General features: G+C 60.5%; 1 protein-coding gene and 1 non-coding gene across 2 annotated transcripts; both read left to right on the forward strand.

The window, feature by feature from the left end:
* Positions 1–1461: 1461 nt before the first annotated feature.
* TRNAP-UGG (transfer RNA proline (anticodon UGG)) lies at positions 1462–1533 on the forward strand. Its single transcript has one exon. It is a non-coding gene; the product is annotated as a tRNA-Pro (tRNA).
* A 2632-nt stretch (positions 1534–4165) lies between these two features.
* On the forward strand, positions 4166–12492 carry OPN1SW (opsin 1, short wave sensitive). The gene is made up of 5 exons (XM_073328962.2): positions 4166–4511; positions 6248–6416; positions 7134–7299; positions 10819–11058; positions 12370–12492. The coding sequence occupies exons 1-5, from the start codon at positions 4166–4168 to the stop codon at positions 12490–12492; spliced, it is 1044 nt and encodes a 347-aa protein (XP_073185063.1).
* The last annotated feature ends 4212 nt before the right edge of the window (positions 12493–16704 follow it).

The following is a 16704-nucleotide window of genomic DNA, read 5'->3' on the forward strand; positions in this document are numbered from 1 at the left end:
CTGACCATGAATGGGGCTGCAATCCACTCCTGAGGCACCTGGCTTTCCCTCCCCCAGCTTCAGAATGGGCTCCTGTGCCATACCCAGGGCAGAATCCAGACAACGAGTAGCTGTGTCTCCCCTGCCCTCTAACCTGGGGTGCTCTTTACACCGCTTTGCTGCTGTGGCCTCCAGTCCTGCACTGCTCACGAACAGCCTCCCGCATGCAAGTCACTCCCAGCGACGTCTGTGCGTGATCAGCAGCAGCCACAGCCCGGCTCTTACCAGCCTGGGTTCTCCTGCAGGGTGACCCAACAGTCCCAGTCCTCAGATTTCCCCCAGAAACTGATGTCCTGCATGGCCCAGCCCTCTCCTGGACATCACAAATATATTGTGCCTATTATTACTCTAAGGGAACAATATCCCAGCTTATTATTTTAAGTAGTTATCCAGACAGTTCAACTTAACACACTGGATTAGCTAAAACAACAAATCAAGTGTATTAGCTACAAAGAGCGATTTTCAGTGAGGCCCAGGAAGGAGGCGTAAGAGTCAGACACAAGAAAAATAAAGATAAGACATTTACGGGTGCCCAACCTCACATACTCTATTAGAGTCAAAGCAAAGTTGTCTGGCCAGGTGCCTACAGCGATCTCCCTGAGCAGCCCCTTGAGGTCAGGACGCCTCCTCCAGAGTCCAACAGCGGCTTCCTTTGTCTTTTCCGGTGCAGAGAATGCGATGGGCAGGGGGACGGAGAGGGGTGTCTGCCCCTCCTTTGTATAGTCCTGTCCCCCCATCTCCAGCTGGGAGCCTAACGACAGGCCGTCTGTGAGGACAGGAACCCTATGCTGTTTCTTTGCTAAGACGTAGCTTTTTGCCCCACCCAAGAACGGGCACTGAGCAGGTAATGGCCCACAGGCCTTGTTTACACCTGGCCGAGGTGTCGGCTTGCCCTGAGGAACTGGTTTGACCACTCCCCAGATGTCTCTGGAAAACCTGCTTTTAGTCCTGATTTCTGCTCGTGTTTACAACGTCACATGTCAGGCTGTGCCGTGCACGGCGCCCGGCTGCTACTGATCAGCAAATGCTGAGTTTTTAAACAGCTCACGAGGCATCCCTCGTGCAAACCAGTGTGCAGGCTGTGAACACGGGGTGTGTTCTGTCACAGCTCCCCCCTCTCAGCATGGCTTATCGCCAACGCAGCAACGTTCCTAGGGGGAGACGCAAGCAATGGGCCCCTTAAGGAGCCAGGGATTGGTTTTGTGGGGGCTCTGGTTTGCTGGAAGTGGCTTGACTCAGGGTCTAGTGGCTACTGTGTCTGAGCCACCCAAGGTGTAAACTGTAAGTGCTGTAAGGTGTGCCGAGGAGCCGGGGGAGATTGCTCTTCAGCTGCTTGAACCTCAGAGGCCACATGGTCTTGTGGTTGCCAGCACTGCCAAGGTCTCCTCTAAGATAACATCTGGCAAACATCTTTCCCCAGCTGGCTTGTTGGTCTAGGGGTATGATTCTCGCTTTGGGTGCGAGAGGTCCCGGGTTCAAATCCCGGACAAGCCCATTTTTAATGGTTGGGGGATCTGCCAGAATCACGAAAGCTCATGCTCAAATAAATTGGTTAGTCTCTAAGGTGCCACAAGTCCTCCTTTTCTTTTTGCGAATACAGACTAACACGGCTGTTACTCTGAAACCCCCAAGAAGAGAAGCTCAGTGAAGAGGAGGAGGAATTTTATTGCCTAAAATCCATGGCTGTGCCCAGCCTGGCTGCCAAGGCCACGTCACAGCTGGATGGGAACGATTAAGGTTCCCCCACCGCAAACTTTTCTGATGCTCAATAGAGCCAGATGTTTTGGGGTCTCCTCCTGCCTGGCCGACCTTAGCGCAAAAGCCAGGGGTGGCCCTTGGAGTCCCTAAGTGCCTCCCCAAAGCTCCCCACCCACGTTGCTCTGACACCCAACATTGCGGGCGGCTGGTTTCCATGGCCGGCTCCGCTACAGTTTCTATTCGGCTGCCAAAGCCGAGCCGATCTCAGGGGTTGGAATGTTTCAGCTGGTGCCAGTTAATACGCAAAGGAGAGGCGACCCTGGGGAAGCTGAGATGTGGCCTTGGAAACCAGGTTTGGGCACTGCTGTGCTATACTAGGGTATCGTAAGGGCCCCGCTGTGCCGGGCAGCCCCATGCCCCGGTCACGTCCCCGCCGCGCCGGGCAGCCCCGGGCCCCAGTCACGTCCCTGCCGCATCGGGCAGCCCCATGCCACGGTCACGTCCCCGCCGCGCCGGGCAGCCCCGGGCCCCGGTCACATCCCCGCTGCGTCGGGCAGCCCCGGGCCCCGGTCACTTCACCGCCACACTGTCCTCCCCCCATGCTCCATTTTGGTGCCATGCTGTGATGTTATTGACATAATCTGTAACTGTAGACCCCTGTTGCAACCACTGTTATATATTTGCAGCAAATATTGTACAGAGGTTGTCGTGTGAGGTGTCTATGGAGAGGTTAGGGCTGGCTGGGTAGGATTATGTTGTCTGTATGGGTCTATCGTTGTTGTGGTTGAAGTGATGAATATTGGCTATGTACTTGTATCTCAATGTGTTTTGATTCTAAGTAGCCTTACATTATGTAAGGCACTGAATTTAGCCGTGAGTAGCCTTAGTAAAGCACTTGGTCAGTTTCTAGAGAAAGAAATTTGCAAATTGAGTGCCCAATCAAGAAACACTTAACTGACAATGGATTTTGGGAGACACCAATCCACATCTGAGCTCTCCTGAAAACGTTCAAACTAACATGTAAGCAGTGGCGTCCGCTGGCAAACTGAGTCATGCAGGGACATGTGACTTGCCCATGTGACTCCAAACTCCATTTTGCTGTAATTTTCCACAGTACGAACAAAGAGGGGATCTTACACCTGGAGGAGACTATAAAAGGCTGATGCCTCATCTCCATCTTGTCTTCAATCCTGCTTCCTGCCTCTGGAGGGACTTTGCTACAAACTGAAGTTTTGAACCAAGGACTGAACGACCCCTCCCAGCTGGGGACGTTCTCCAGAGACTGGATTTGAACCTGCCGTTTATTCCATCACTGCCACAAGCCTGAACCAAGAACTTGGCCATCACTGGATCTCATTGATTCCATCTCACCCATCCTAGCTCTCATCTGTATCTTTTTTCCTTTTATGAATAAACCTTTAGATTTTAGATTCTAAAGGATTGGCAACAGCGGGATTTGTGGGTGAGATCTGACTTGTATATTGACCTGGGTCTGGGGCTTGGTCCTTTGGGATCGGGAGAACCGTTTTCCTTTCACTGGGGTCTTGGTTTTCATAACCAGTCGTCCCCATAATGGGTGGCCCTGGTGGTGATACTGGGGAACTGGAGCGTCTAAGGGAATTGCTTGTGTGACTTGTGGTTAGCTGGTGGGGTGAGACCGACGTCCTCTCTGTTTGGCTGGTTTGGTGCCTTAGAGGTGGAGACCCACCAGTCCGGGGCTGTAACTGCCCTGCTTGAAGCAATTTGTCCTGAATTGTCATTCTCAGAAGTGTCCCACCAGAACCAGCATCGTTATTATACGTGCACAGTGTGGCCAACCCTCCCCCAGCTGTTTGGGCACATGCTGAGCCCGGCAGGATGGGAGAGGAGGGGAAAGACGGCAACAGGAAATGTAGGCTCCAAATCTCTCCTGCCGCGAGACCCCGGCGGAGCCACAGACCCCAAAGGGAAAGGCTGGGAGCCCCCTTTCAAATGGCTTGGGACAGGGTCCGAGGGGGAACGCGCTGGGGTGCACCTGCCGGGACTGCTCCGTCTCCTGGCGGAAAAGAGGGAGGCAGGTGACAGCCGCCCACTGGGGTGCCTCTGGATTCACGGCCCCCACAACCCACCTCCCTGAGGTCCGTCCACCCAGCCCCACTGAACAGAAGCAGGCTGCCAGCCGCCCCCTGCCCTTTCTCCCCCCGGAATCCCCTAGAGTCCACACAATCGGCTCCCGGCTGCGCAGCCAACAAGATTACCCTCTCAGGGGGTTTAGGGGACAGGAGGTAAGGGGCTTAGCGCCCCTAATCCCAAACTTTGTCCATAGGAAGCTCAGGCTTAATGCCTGATCCCCCCATGAGCCCTTAAGTGGCTTGTCCCCTCGGGGATTGTATATTAGAAGGGGGAAGGGAGCCGGGGCAGGCTCCGTGCAGCGCTCCCGGCCAGCAGGATGTCGGGGGAAGAAGACTTTTACCTCTTTGAGAACATCTCCTCGGTGGGGCCCTGGGACGGGCCCCAGTACCACATCGCCCCGCTCTGGGCCTTCTACTTCCAGACGGCCTTCATGGGCTTCGTGTTCTTCGCCGGCGTGCCCCTCAACGCCATCGTCCTCGTGGTCACCATCAAGTACAAGAAGCTGCGCCAGCCACTCAACTACATCCTGGTCAACATCTGCCTGGGGGGTTTCATCTTCTGCACCTTCTCCGTCTTCACGGTCTTCATCGCCAGCTCCCAGGGCTACTTCATCTTCGGGCGGCAAGTCTGCGCCCTGGAGGCCTTCCTCGGCTCGGTCGCAGGTAAGTCAGGGAGAGGGGCTGCGGGCAGGCCCCAGGGGGGTCCCAGTAGCCCTGGGCTGCGGCGTGGGCTCAAAGGGGGGGCACTGGGGGGCACTAGTGAAGCCGGTGGACCTCCAGCTGTTTGCACCAGCTGAGGGTCTGCCTTTACTTTCTAATTGCTTCCCTCCCCGCTGCCGGGGCCTCAAGGAGAGGCCGCTCCGCAGCGGGGGCTGCTCTGGGGACGAGGCAGACGTGAGAGGAGGCAGGAAGCGCTGGGCAGCCCCGGGGCGCAGATCCAAGGCGTTTTAAAAGCCTGACGCGCCCCTTTGCAGGCGCAAAACTTGCGCGGAAAGGCCGGTCGCCCTGACGGCTCGTGCAAATTGGGGGACTGCACACGCACACAGCTGCTCTGGGCTATCGGGCCCTGTGATCACAAGCCTCTGACTGCCAGGAGCTGGGAATAGGCGACAGGGGCTGGATCACTCGAGATTGCCCTGTTCTGTTCGTTCCCTCTGGGGAACCTGGCACTGGCCACTGTCAGCAGAGAGGATGCTGGGCTGGATGGCCCAGTCTGGCCGTGCTTATGGTCCTGTGAGCACAATTAGGCAGCTGGTTTCTTTTAACGATCAGGCCCAAGTAGAACCGAATGGGGGTGGGATGTCCATAGGGGAAATCAAGAGCAACAGGGGGGGACGCTGGCAGGCAGTCAGTGGGGATGGGGCCCCCAGGCTTAAGGTGTTGGGCCAACCTTCTGTGGTTCCCCTGGGATGCCCACATGACCTACCGCTCCGGGTGGAGATGGGAACTGGGACGGGGTGGGAGAAGAGCTGAGGAATCCATCTGGAGAGGAGAGCAGGCACCTCCATATTCCCAGGGAAGCCCCAGGGCAGGCAGGGTCGGGGTGGGGACCCTCTTCAGCCATCCTGTTGCTGTCCTTTACTGCATCTTCTCCGGTCCCCGCAGTGCCAGGCATCAGAGCGGGCGTAAGCTCTGAATGCATGGCAGTGTCATAGTTCCTGAAGGGCCCAACACCCACGAGGGGCGATTTCCTGCTGCCTTCACCGGAGGCTGGACGGAGCCAGTCCAGGGGAGCCCTGTGCAGACAGGCTGCAGCCCTGGGAGAGCTGCTGTGCTAGGCTGCAGAAGAGCAGGTGACCGTGGCAGCCTGGCAGATCCAGTTGCAGGATCGGGGCCAGAGATTTTCACCTTCATTCACAAACTGGCCCCTGGGGTGACCAGGCTGCTGTCACCGCTGGCTTCACTCCAAAGCCAAACCCGAGTCTGGTGGATGTTCCACAATCCAGGGGGACGAGGTGAAGGGGGACGAAATGACTTTCCAGGCAGCTTCTGCTGCGACCCGCCCCTTCCCGTCCCCAGATAAACTCACCCGGCTCCCCAGCCCCGCTGAGATGCGAGGGGAGTTTCCACCAGCTGTTTCCCCGGGTCACTCTGCGTGCAACAAATGCATGCGGAGAACTGGCCGTCCCCCACCCCCCCACCTGTGTCCAGAAGTGTCTGTGGTGGGGAAGCAGGGGTCTGGCTAGTGGGGAAAAGGGAGAAACATGGGGCAGAGGTTCAACAGGCCAGCTCCACGTCAGCTGAGCTCCTCTCAGTATCCTGTCCATGCACCCCAGGACGCCAGCGAGGTGGGTTCGGGGGTCCCTGGCGGTGCATCTGGGCACAGGGAGAGGCTGGAGGCTGCAGGGGGATGCTGGGCTCTGGGATTGTATGGGTTAATCTCCCTGTGCCTTCCCCAGGCCTGGTCACCGGGTGGTCCCTGGCCTTCCTGGCCTTTGAACGCTATATCGTCATCTGCAAGCCCTTCGGGAACTTCCGCTTCAGCTCCAAGCACGCCCTGATGGCGGTGGCGGCCACCTGGGTCATCGGCATCGGTGTCTCCATCCCACCCTACTTCGGGTGGAGCCGGTAGGAGCCGGGCAGGGAGCTGGGGGCAGGGGCATTCGAGAGGGAGGAGGAAGCTCCCCTGACCAGCCGCCCCAGTGTGCCCTGGGCCTGCCTCTTTCCAATCACCTTGCCCAGCCTCGTGGCATTGCCTGGCAAACGCCCCTGCCAAGAGGGAGCAGATGTGGGGGGCCTCCCCAGCCCCATGGCAGAGTGCCTGGCAGGCTGAGCCGTGAGCCAGCTCTGCAGGGAGCTGGTGGTGTGCAAAGCCTCTCGCGCCGAACTGGTTCAGAGGCAGTTTTGCCAAGCGCCGGCTTCGCACCTGGGCTGCCGCCCCGATGGCAGCACAGGGGACTGGGCTATTCGGTCTGATCTCTGGGCTCGAGCTCTGGCTGGGCAGGGCACGCGCCGGTCCTGGGACGTGTTCCCGGCCTGAGAGGTCAGGAGCCGTCAGGCCTCAAAATCTCGTCATTCTGATTCCTCTCTTGCTCGCACATGGATGTAGTAGCCAGGCTTACGATTGGCCTGGGAGCAAGGAACCTTCTCCCCCTTGCCTGTGCAGTCACTGTGCTCCTGGGAGCAGAGGGACTGCTTTCTGCTGGGGAACAAGCTACGCCAAACGGGGCGGGGGGCGGCTGGCCCTGCCCATCCCGCCGGCCCTGGCCAGCGGAGGTGGTGGGCTGTGCCGGCTGCAGAAGGCCGAGCAAGCTCTGGGGAAGTGCCGTGCCCTCTGTCTTGCAGGTTCATCCCCGAAGGCCTGCAGTGCTCGTGCGGCCCAGACTGGTACACGGTGGGGACCAAGTACAGGAGCGAATACTACACCTGGTTCCTCTTCATCTTCTGCTTCGTCGTGCCCTTCTCGCTCATCTGCTTCTCCTACTCCCAGCTGCTGGGCGCCCTGCGAGCCGTAAGTACCCGCTGCAGAGAGACAGGACGGTGAGAGCCAGGTCATGCTGCCGGTTCCCAGGGCACCTGTCCGCTAGCAAGTGTGCGGAGTGTGTGTGAGACGGGAGGGCTGCACGCTGGCAAGTGTGCAGTGTGTGTGTGAGACGGGAGGGCTGCACGCTGGCGAGCGTGCGGTGTGTGTGTGAGATGGGAGGGCTGCACGCTGGCGAGTGGGCGGTGTGTGTGTGAGACGGGAGGGTTGCACGCTGGCGAGTGGGCGGTGTGTGTGTGAGACGCGAGGGCTGCACGCTGGCGAGTGGGCGGTGTGTGTGTGAGACGGGAGGGCTGCACGCTGGCGAGCGTGCGGTGTGTGTGTGAGACGGGAGGGCTGCACGCTGGCGAGCGTGCGGTGTGTGTGTGAGACGGGAGGGATGCATGCTGGCGAGCGTGCGGTGTGTGTGTGAGACGGGAGGGCTGCACGCTGGCGAGTGTGCGGTGTGTGTGTGAGACGGGAGGGCTGCACGCTGGCGAGCGTGCGGTGTGTGTGTGAGACGGGAGGGCTACACGCTGGCGAGCGTGCGGTGTGTGTGTGAGACGGGAGGGATGCACGCTGGCGAGCGTGCGGTGTGTGTGTGAGACGGGAGGGCTGCACGCTGGCGAGTGGGCGGTGTGTGTGTGTGAGACGGGAGGGTTGCACGCTGGCGAGTGGGCGGTGTGTGTGTGAGACGGGAGGGATGCACGCTGGCGAGTGGGCGGTGTGTGTGTGAGACGGGAGGGATGCACGCTGGCGAGCGTGCGGTGTGTGTGTGAGACGGGAGGGTTGCACGCTGGCGAGTGGGCGGTGTGTGTGTGAGACGGGAGGGCTGCACGCTGGCGAGTGGGCGGTGTGTGTGTGAGACGGGAGGGATGCACGCTGGCGAGTGGGCGGTGTGTGTGTGAGACGGGAGGGATGCACGCTGGCGAGTGGGCGGTGTGTGTGTGAGACGGGAGGGATGCACGCTGGCGAGTGGGCGGTGTGTGTGTGTGAGACGGGAGGGTTGCACGCTGGCGAGTGGGCGGTGTGTGTGTGAGACGGGAGGGTTGCACGCTGGCGAGTGGGCGGTGTGTGTGTGAGACGGGAGGGATGCACGCTGGCGAGCGTGCGGTGTGTGTGTGAGACGGGAGGGCTGCACGCTGGCGAGTGTGCGGTGTGTGTGTGAGACGGGAGGGATGCACGCTGGCGAGTGGGCGGTGTGTGTGTGAGACGGGAGGGATGCACGCTGGCGAGTGGGCGGTGTGTGTGTGAGACGGGAGGGATGCACGCTGGCGAGTGGGCGGTGTGTGTGTGAGACGGGAGGGCTGCACGCTGGCGAGCGTGCGGTGTGTGTGTGAGACGGGAGGGATGCACGCTGGCGAGTGGGCGGTGTGTGTGTGTGAGACGGGAGGGTTGCACGCTGGCGAGCGTGCGGTGTGTGTGTGAGACGGGAGGGTTGCACGCTGGCGAGTGGGCGGTGTGTGTGTGAGACGGGAGGGATGCACGCTGGCGAGCGTGCGGTGTGTGTGTGAGACGGGAGGGCTGCACGCTGGCGAGCGTGCGGTGTGTGTGTGAGACGGGAGGGCTGCACGCTGGCGAGCGTGCGGTGTGTGTGTGAGACGGGAGGGATGCACGCTGGCGAGCGTGCGGTGTGTGTGTGAGACGGGAGGGATGCACGCTGGCGAGTGGGCGGTGTGTGTGTGAGATGGGAGGGCTGCACGCTGGCGAGCGTGCGGTGTGTGTGTGAGACGGGAGGCTTGCACGCTGGCGAGTGGGCGGTGTGTGTGTGAGACGGGAGGCTTGCACGCTGGCGAGCGTGCGGTGTGTGTGTGAGACGGGACGGTTGCACGCTGGCGAGCGTGCGGTGTGTGTGTGAGACGGGAGGCTTGCACGCTGGCGAGTGTGCAGTATGTGTGTGAGACGGGAGGGTTGCACGCTGGCGAGCGTGCGGTGTGTGTGTGAGACGGGAGGCTTGCACGCTGGCGAGTGTGCAGTATGTGTGTGAGACGGGAGGGTTGCACGCTGGCGAGCGTGCGGTGTGTGTGTGAGACGGGAGGGTTGCACGCTGGCGAGCGTGCGGTGTGTGTGTGAGACGGGACGGATGCACGCTGGCGAGTGGGCGGTGTGTGTGTGAGACGGGAGGGATGCACACTGGCGAGTGGGCGGTGTGTGTGTGAGACGGGAGGGATGCACGCTGGCGAGCGGGCGGTGTGTGTGTGAGACGGGAGGCTTGCACGCTGGCGAGCGTGCGGTGTGTGTGTGAGACGGGAGGGCTGCACGCTGGCGAGCGAGCGGTGTGTGTGTGAGACGGGAGGGCTGTACGCTGGCGAGTGGGTGGTGTGTGTGTGAGACGGGAGGCTTGCATGCTGGCGAGTGTGCAGTATGTGTGTGAGACGGGAGGGTTGCACGCTGGCGAGTGGGCGGTGTGTGTGTGAGACGGGAGGGATGCACACTGGCGAGTGGGCGGTGTGTGTGTGAGACGGGAGGGATGCACGCTGGCGAGCGGGCGGTGTGTGTGTGAGACGGGAGGCTTGCACGCTGGCGAGCGTGCGGTGTGTGTGTGAGACGGGAGGGCTGCACGCTGGCGAGCGAGCGGTGTGTGTGTGAGACGGGAGGGCTGTACGCTGGCGAGTGGGTGGTGTGTGTGTGAGACGGGAGGCTTGCATGCTGGCGAGTGTGCAGTATGTGTGTGAGACGGGAGGGTTGCACGCTGGCGAGCGTGCGGTGTGTGTGTGAGACGGGAGGCTTGCACGCTGGCGAGTGTGCAGTATGTGTGTGAGACGGGAGGGTTGCACGCTGGCGAGCGTGCGGTGTGTGTGTGAGACGGGAGGGTTGCACGCTGGCGAGTGGGCGGTGTGTGTGTGAGACGGGAGGCTTGCACGCTGGCGAGTGGGCGGTGTGTGTGTGAGATGGAAGGGTTGCACGCTGGTGAGTGTGATTGCTTTGCAGCTCTGACAGTCTGAACGGGTGATATTTTGCCTGTAGCTGGTCTCCGATGTTAGAAAATGCCGGTCCGTCTAGTGAGGAGCGTGCCAAAGAGGCGCCCAGACAGACGGACGGACAGGTGTCCTCCACAGAGCCCCCACCACTGGGACAGTTCAGAGTTGCTTTTCTAATACCCATGGCTGCAGGGACCGGTTCGTGGGCTTGGTCTGTAACACACAGTCAGGGCCTGCTGCCCCCACAGGGAGAGCGGCTCATGCCAGTGGCTGCGAGCGCCCTGCTCTCAGACTCGGTCTCAAAGGAGCGTGTGTTTCTGGTAACTAAAGCCCGGGTGGATGGGGCATTGTGACTCCTGGAGGAAGCCCCCGGGGATGATCTTCTCCCTGTTGGAGTCGGAGCTGGGGCCAGGCGAGCAGCGGGGTGGGAAATCAGACCTGCCACGAGGAGACGAGGGACCGTCTGGCCGATCCAACCCTGGCTCAGCAGCCCGGCTCTCCGGAGCTACCCCGGTGGAGGAGGGGGCTAGGAAAGGGGTGCCTGGGAGCCTGCTGCTCATGCCCGGGGGCCCTGGTGGGTTGCCTGCAGGTAGCGGCCCAGCAGCAAGAGTCAGCCACCACCCAGAAGGCGGAGAGGGAGGTGTCCCGCATGGTGGTGGTGATGGTGGGCTCCTTCTGCGTCTGTTGGGTGCCCTACGCGGCCATGGCCATGTATATAGTGAACAACCGCAACCACGGCCTCGACTTGCGCCTCGTCACCGTCCCTGCCTTCTTCTCCAAGAGCTCCTGTGTCTATAACCCCATCATCTACTGCTTCATGAACAAACAGGTGAGCGTTTCCTTCCTTCCGTCCCTGGTGGGCAGCGCGGCTCGGCGTGCGCCACGGACCAGGCCTGCCCCGGCCCACGTCCCGGGGGGTCCCTGAGAGCGGGATCTGGAGCAGCCCAAGTCCCTTCCCAGGTACAGCCAGGATCGGATCTGGAGAAGTGGGGTGGTTGCCCGGAGGGGTGCACGGAGCCTGCCCTGGCGGTCACTGGGTCATGATATTAACCATGGGCCCGACATCAGGCCTGGCTGAGAGCAAGGGCAGGGCAATGGGGCTGTGCTGACGCCAGGTTCTGCTCGGGTCCCTGCTCCGGGTTCCCAGGACATGGCCTGGGGGGCAGAGGGCATGGTCAGCACTGTACCCGGGAGGAGAGCAGAGGGCAGGCAGAGAGTCTGGGCCTAGGAGTCATAGAGTTTAAGGCCAGAAGGGCCCATTAGATTATCAAGTGTGACCGCCTGCCTCGCAAAGGCCATGACCAGCCCCCAGACACCCTACGGGGAGCCCAACGACTTTGTTCCTCGGGGAGCCACAGGCAGAGAACAGGGGAGACCGAGGCCTGGTCTACACGACAAAGTGAGGTCAGCTTAGCCAACTTGCTCAGGGCTGTGAAAAATGCCTCGTCTTGTGGGAGGTAATTAAGCCGATGTCAGCCCTGGTGTAGACAGTGCTAAGCTGCCGGTAGAAATTCCTCCATCAGCCTAGTTGCCACTCGAGCTGATTAGGCGTCAGTTGCCCAGGCGAGGCCAGCCGGAGACCTCGCCCCATGCTGCTGAGGAAGGCGAAACCCCCTCGGTCCCTGCCAATCTGGGGGGAAATTCCTCCCCCACCCCAACTCGGGGGTCAGCTGGAGGCTGAGGATTGGCCAGACCCGCCAGGCGGGCACTGAGAGAGAGGGCTCTCGGCACCACCTCACAGCACGAGCCTAACCTGCCCGGTCTGCTGATGGCAACGCAGATCCCCCCAGGCGTGTGGGCACTTCCTTGTGGCAGCCCGTGAGCCGAGGCCAGAGGGCTAGCAGCAGCCACCTGGCCCGGGTGGGGGGCAGCGCAGCAATGACCCCGGTCCCCCTTTGGGATGCTCCAACCCACAGCCAGAAGCACGTGCTCTGCCAAACGGCGTCCCTGTGCAGGGGGCAGGGGGCGTGCGAAATCCTGCCACGACCCTTTGTGGAGCAGGTTTGCTGAAAGGGGGGCGGATGTGGTTACGGGGGGCTGGATGGAAGCATCCTGCGGGCAGTTGCCCCCCCGGGGGTGGCCAGCTGGACCACCCCGGCAATCTAACGGTGCAGGGGGGTGGCACTCTCTCCCCGAACAGTTCCGCGCCTGCATCATGGAGACGGTGTGTGGGAAACCCATCACGGACGAGTCCGACGTGTCCAGCTCCGCCCAGAAAACCGAGGTCTCGTCCGTCTCCTCCAGCCAGGTCAGCCCCAGCTGAGGAGGCTGCGGCATCTCCCGGAGCCCTTCCCGGGACACCCACGCCCAGGGGGAGCAAGCACCGGGCTCCAGCACGGGCTCTGAGAGGAAGCCCCGAGGCCCCACAGCCCGGCCCCACGGCTGCGCCTCCGACACACTGCACTGTAAATTTCAATTGCTGAGCTGGCCCGCGCTCACCGACCCCCGATGGGAGGACGGATCGAACCGGCTGGGGACAGCAACCCCACGCTGCCCCTGGGGGGGCCCCCCGTTGACCCTCCCCAGCTGCTGTCCCCCAGGCTGAGTCTGCCCCTGGCACCGGCAGCGTGGGGCAGGCTGAGTGGTGAGAGGGGGGCAGGGCAGCTTTGCCTTCTCCCAGCGTCCCCCCGTCGGGTCTGCTGACCGGCCGTCATCGCTCCTTCGTCCAAGCATGGCCCCGCCGACCCAAAGGAGACCGCCCCAGCTGGGGAACAGCACACAGTGCTTGGGAGGGGGAGGCAGGCAGAGGAAGGGGTAGAGAGGCAGTGTGTGGTCAGTGGTTAGAGTGGGGGTGGGCTGTGCATCAGGACTCCTGGGTTCTATCCCCAGCTCTACAAGGTGAGTGGGGTACACAAGAGGAATGGGGGTCTAGTGGGTTAAAGCAGCGGGGAGCTGGGCATCACACTGCCTGGGTTCTATCCCAGCTCTGGGAGGGGAGTGGGGTCTAGCGGTTAGAGCAGGGGGGCTGGGTGTCAGGTCTCCTGGGTTCTATCCCCGGGGGCTCTGGGAGCGGACTGGGGTGTAGTGGTTTACAGTGGGGTGCGGGATGGTTGGGTGTCAGCTCTCCTGGGTTCTGTCCCTGGCAATGTCCCTGACTCACAGTGTGAAAGTCACTTGCGCTTTCGGTGGCTCAGCTGAGAAATGGCTGATGGCACCGACCCCCCCTCACATTGGTGAGGTCGGCCCGCCTGGCTGTCAGGTGCTTTGAAATCTCTTGCCGAGTGTTGCACCATTGTTGCGGTGAGGGCAGCTAACGGCGCCTTGCAGTCGCAGTTTCCTGCTCCCCTGCGGGAGCCAAGCCCGGGATTCTGGGGACAGGCAGCATCCTCTGGCCAGCACTCTAGGGCCCATTCCTCCACTGCACCACCTTTACCCACTCTCCCCACGGAGATCAGAGCAATGCGGGGCTGGAAGGGACCTCGAGAGGTCACCTAGTCCAGCCCCCTGCGCTGAGGCAGGACTAGGTAATCCTAGATTGTCCCTGACAGGTGTTTGTCCAACCAGTTCTTAAAACCCCCCAGTGATGGGGAATCCACAACCTCCCTTGGGAGCCTGTTCCAGAGCTGAACTACCTAGGGAGGCGGTGGAATCTCCATCCTTAGAGGTGTTTAAGGCCCGGCTTGACAAAGCCCTGGCTGGGATGATTTAGCTGGAGTTGGTCCTGCTTTGAGCAGGGGGTTGGACTAGATGACCTCCTGAGGTCTCTTCCAACCCTAATCTTCTAGGAGTCTATGAACTACCCCAAGAGTAAAGAAGTTTCTCATAATATCTAACCTGGATCTCCCTTGCTGCAGATTAAGCTTCTTATCCTACCACCAATCCACATGGAGAATCATTGATCCCCATCCTCTTTATAACAGCCTCATATCTGAAATCTGTAGCAGGTCCCCCGTCAGCCCTGGGCGATGCTTCCCCTGCCATACGGTCACAGCTCTGCAGAGCCATTCCCCACTGCTCTCCCCAAAACTCAACAGAAAGGGTCTCCAGGAGCAGGGTCCAGGCGCCATATGCCCCCCCGGCCCTGACACTTTGTCAGCATCCTCCTCTTCCAACAGGAAAGGCAGAAGAGAGAGCGAAAGAAGAAGTAGACCCAACCTCTTGTTTTAGCCCAGACAGCCCAGAGGCCAAAAGGGTGGGATTGACATCATCTTCTGCCCCCTCACTTGGGACACCAGCGTGAGCCCCCTGGCTCCCTTTGACTGAGAATTGCCCCCATTTCCTGAGTCACTTTACCCATCACCCCTGAATTTGTCTGGCTCATTCTGGGTGCCAGGGAATTGAGAGGGCCCATTTCTGCCCTGTTGTACCCCCCTGAATTCAGCGGGGCTTGCAGCAGGTTTGGGGGGCTGGGATCTGCCCCTCAGCCAGGGTTAATTAATTTGCATGCTCAGGAGCCAGAAGACAGGAGTGTAGCAAAACAAAACAGCTGACCGGAGGGGTAAGTCCAAACTGCCACCTCCTTGCTGTGACTGGTCCCTTCGCGGTGGTTGTGAGGGTCTGAGCACCCAGGTCTCATGCACCCCAGTGTGCAGGTGGGAACAGCGCCAGAGAGACGCGGCCAAGGTCACCCAGGGCATGTATGGCAGAGTCAGGTCTTGAACTCAGCTCTGGCATCCCAGCGCAATGCCTTAACCACAAGCTCCGCCCCCAACACAAACCGCCTCCCTGGTGGCGTGGGGCGTCAGCAGGCATAAGGGGGTGTCAGGTGCCCAGATACCACAGTGAGGGGCACAGCATGGTACAAGCACAGACCTTCCAGCCGCGCTGAGACTGGGCCCCACGCTGGGTTCGGGGTGGGGTATTTATATACCCTGGTGGGAGGTGGGGAGAGAGGATGGAGGCTACACCTGGGCATGGTCTAGGGTAGGGTGAGAGGGCACAAGCTAGGCTCAGGAGGGAGGGAGCTATCCCTCAGGGGATGGAGACGGTACCTGGTCCCCGCCCAAGGTGATGGGGCTGGCTGGTAGCCCTGGCTCTCCCTCTGTGTCTCTGTTGTACTCCCCAAGGCAGATCTGGGGCAGGCAGGGAGGGGGGTCTTTTCTAAAAGCCCCAGGCCCAAGCCCACCCCCTTCCAGAGGCCCATTGGAGAAGAGCCCTGCCAACCCAGGTCCTGTCTGTTCTCGGTGGCTGTTCAGCACTCCCCGGCACTTCTGGGGAGGTGTGCCCCCTTCTGAGCTTGGCCCGCAGTGCCTCTCCCTACAACCCAGCAGGGCTAGTGTGTGTGGTTTATAAAACACCTGGGGACCCTGGATGATCCAAAGCACTGTGTGCACGGGAAGGAGGCTTCTCGTTTCCCTCCCGCCTTTGGTGGGGTCAACACCAGTAGCTTCCCCACCTGGTCCTCTGCCAGACCCCGCCAAAGCGAGAACCGCTCAGCAGTCCCACTCATTACACAGGGGAATGTCCATTCTCTTGCAATGCAGGGGTCCGGGCTCTGGAATCCAAAGTATCTCCTTCCGCAACCAGCGATTCACCTCAACCCCCGGACGCTGCAGGCTAGGGCAGAGTCCCAGAGCCGTGCTCCCAACATATGTTTGTATTTAAATGTACAGAGCAAGTGCAATACCTGCAAACCCCTGTATCCCCACTTGCCCATTTGCCTTGTATTCATCCTTGTAGCACAGGGTAATACTCTAGGAGTGGTTATGACAATAAAACAATGCGAATGGGCTGAACGCAACACGGTGGTGGTGAGCCGTTTTGTACCCGTCAGCCCGCTAAGGTCGCAGGAGCAGTGAGGGCTCTCCCAGGGCTGCCTGTTCCCGGGGGATGGGACGGTGGCGACTCCCAGACCAGGATTAGCTGGGCATGGCCCCGTTTCCGACGGCTTCATTCCGGGCAGCCTGCTCGCTTGCAGAACCGCACCTGTGCGTACAGTTGAACCCATGAACTTCTCCATTAACGCACAATCAGGTTAAAAAAGGCAAATGACCTTTCCCCAAGAACGCGCACGTGGCTTCAGCCTGACCTAGCATTTGCCCACGGCCAGAGCCAGTGGTCAGTCCCAAACAAAACCCAAGCCTTCGACGGCTTCGGTATTTGCCTTGTGCAATCGCTATTATCAAGGGCACTCACCTCAACCAGGAGGCTGCCTGGCCCTCTTTGCAGCCACATGCTTTGCTTTTCGCTGTGGGTAACAAACCTTCACAGGTTAGCAGAGCCACGGGCAGGGCCTGTTACTTCTTCACCCTTGCTAACATTGCTACAAATCATCCCAACGATGACATTTGGACGACAAGGGTTCCAGGACCAGCCCTAACGCAAGGCTGGGCTGGCTCCCTGTGGAACAGTTACAGACGCTCAACCCCCTAGGGACAAATGCTTCCTTTGCCCCAGAGCTGAGCAGAACTTGAAGCCGAGCCCCACATTTAACGAGACGGGGAGGTGGAATTATAAAACGTCTGCATTTTACCTAGCGTTCTAGCTAGGCACTTATCAGCCCTTCATCACTGTCGTGTCTGACCACCTCACAAGC

This window comes from Lepidochelys kempii, chromosome 1 (genome assembly GCF_965140285.1).
Source record: "Lepidochelys kempii isolate rLepKem1 chromosome 1, rLepKem1.hap1, whole genome shotgun sequence".
NCBI lineage: Eukaryota > Metazoa > Chordata > Testudines > Cheloniidae > Lepidochelys > Lepidochelys kempii.

Excerpts from the sequence above, each read along its gene's own strand:
- OPN1SW (XM_073328962.2), top strand. The coding sequence starts at position 4,166 with ATGTCGGGGGAAGAAGACTTTTACCTCTTTGAGAACATCTCCTCGGTG. Across the intron at positions 6,417-7,133 it reads CCCTACTTCGGGTGGAGCCG|GTTCATCCCCGAAGGCCTGC; the intron begins GTAGGAGCCGGG and ends TCTGTCTTGCAG. Across the intron at positions 7,300-10,818 it reads TGCTGGGCGCCCTGCGAGCC|GTAGCGGCCCAGCAGCAAGA; the intron begins GTAAGTACCCGC and ends GGTTGCCTGCAG.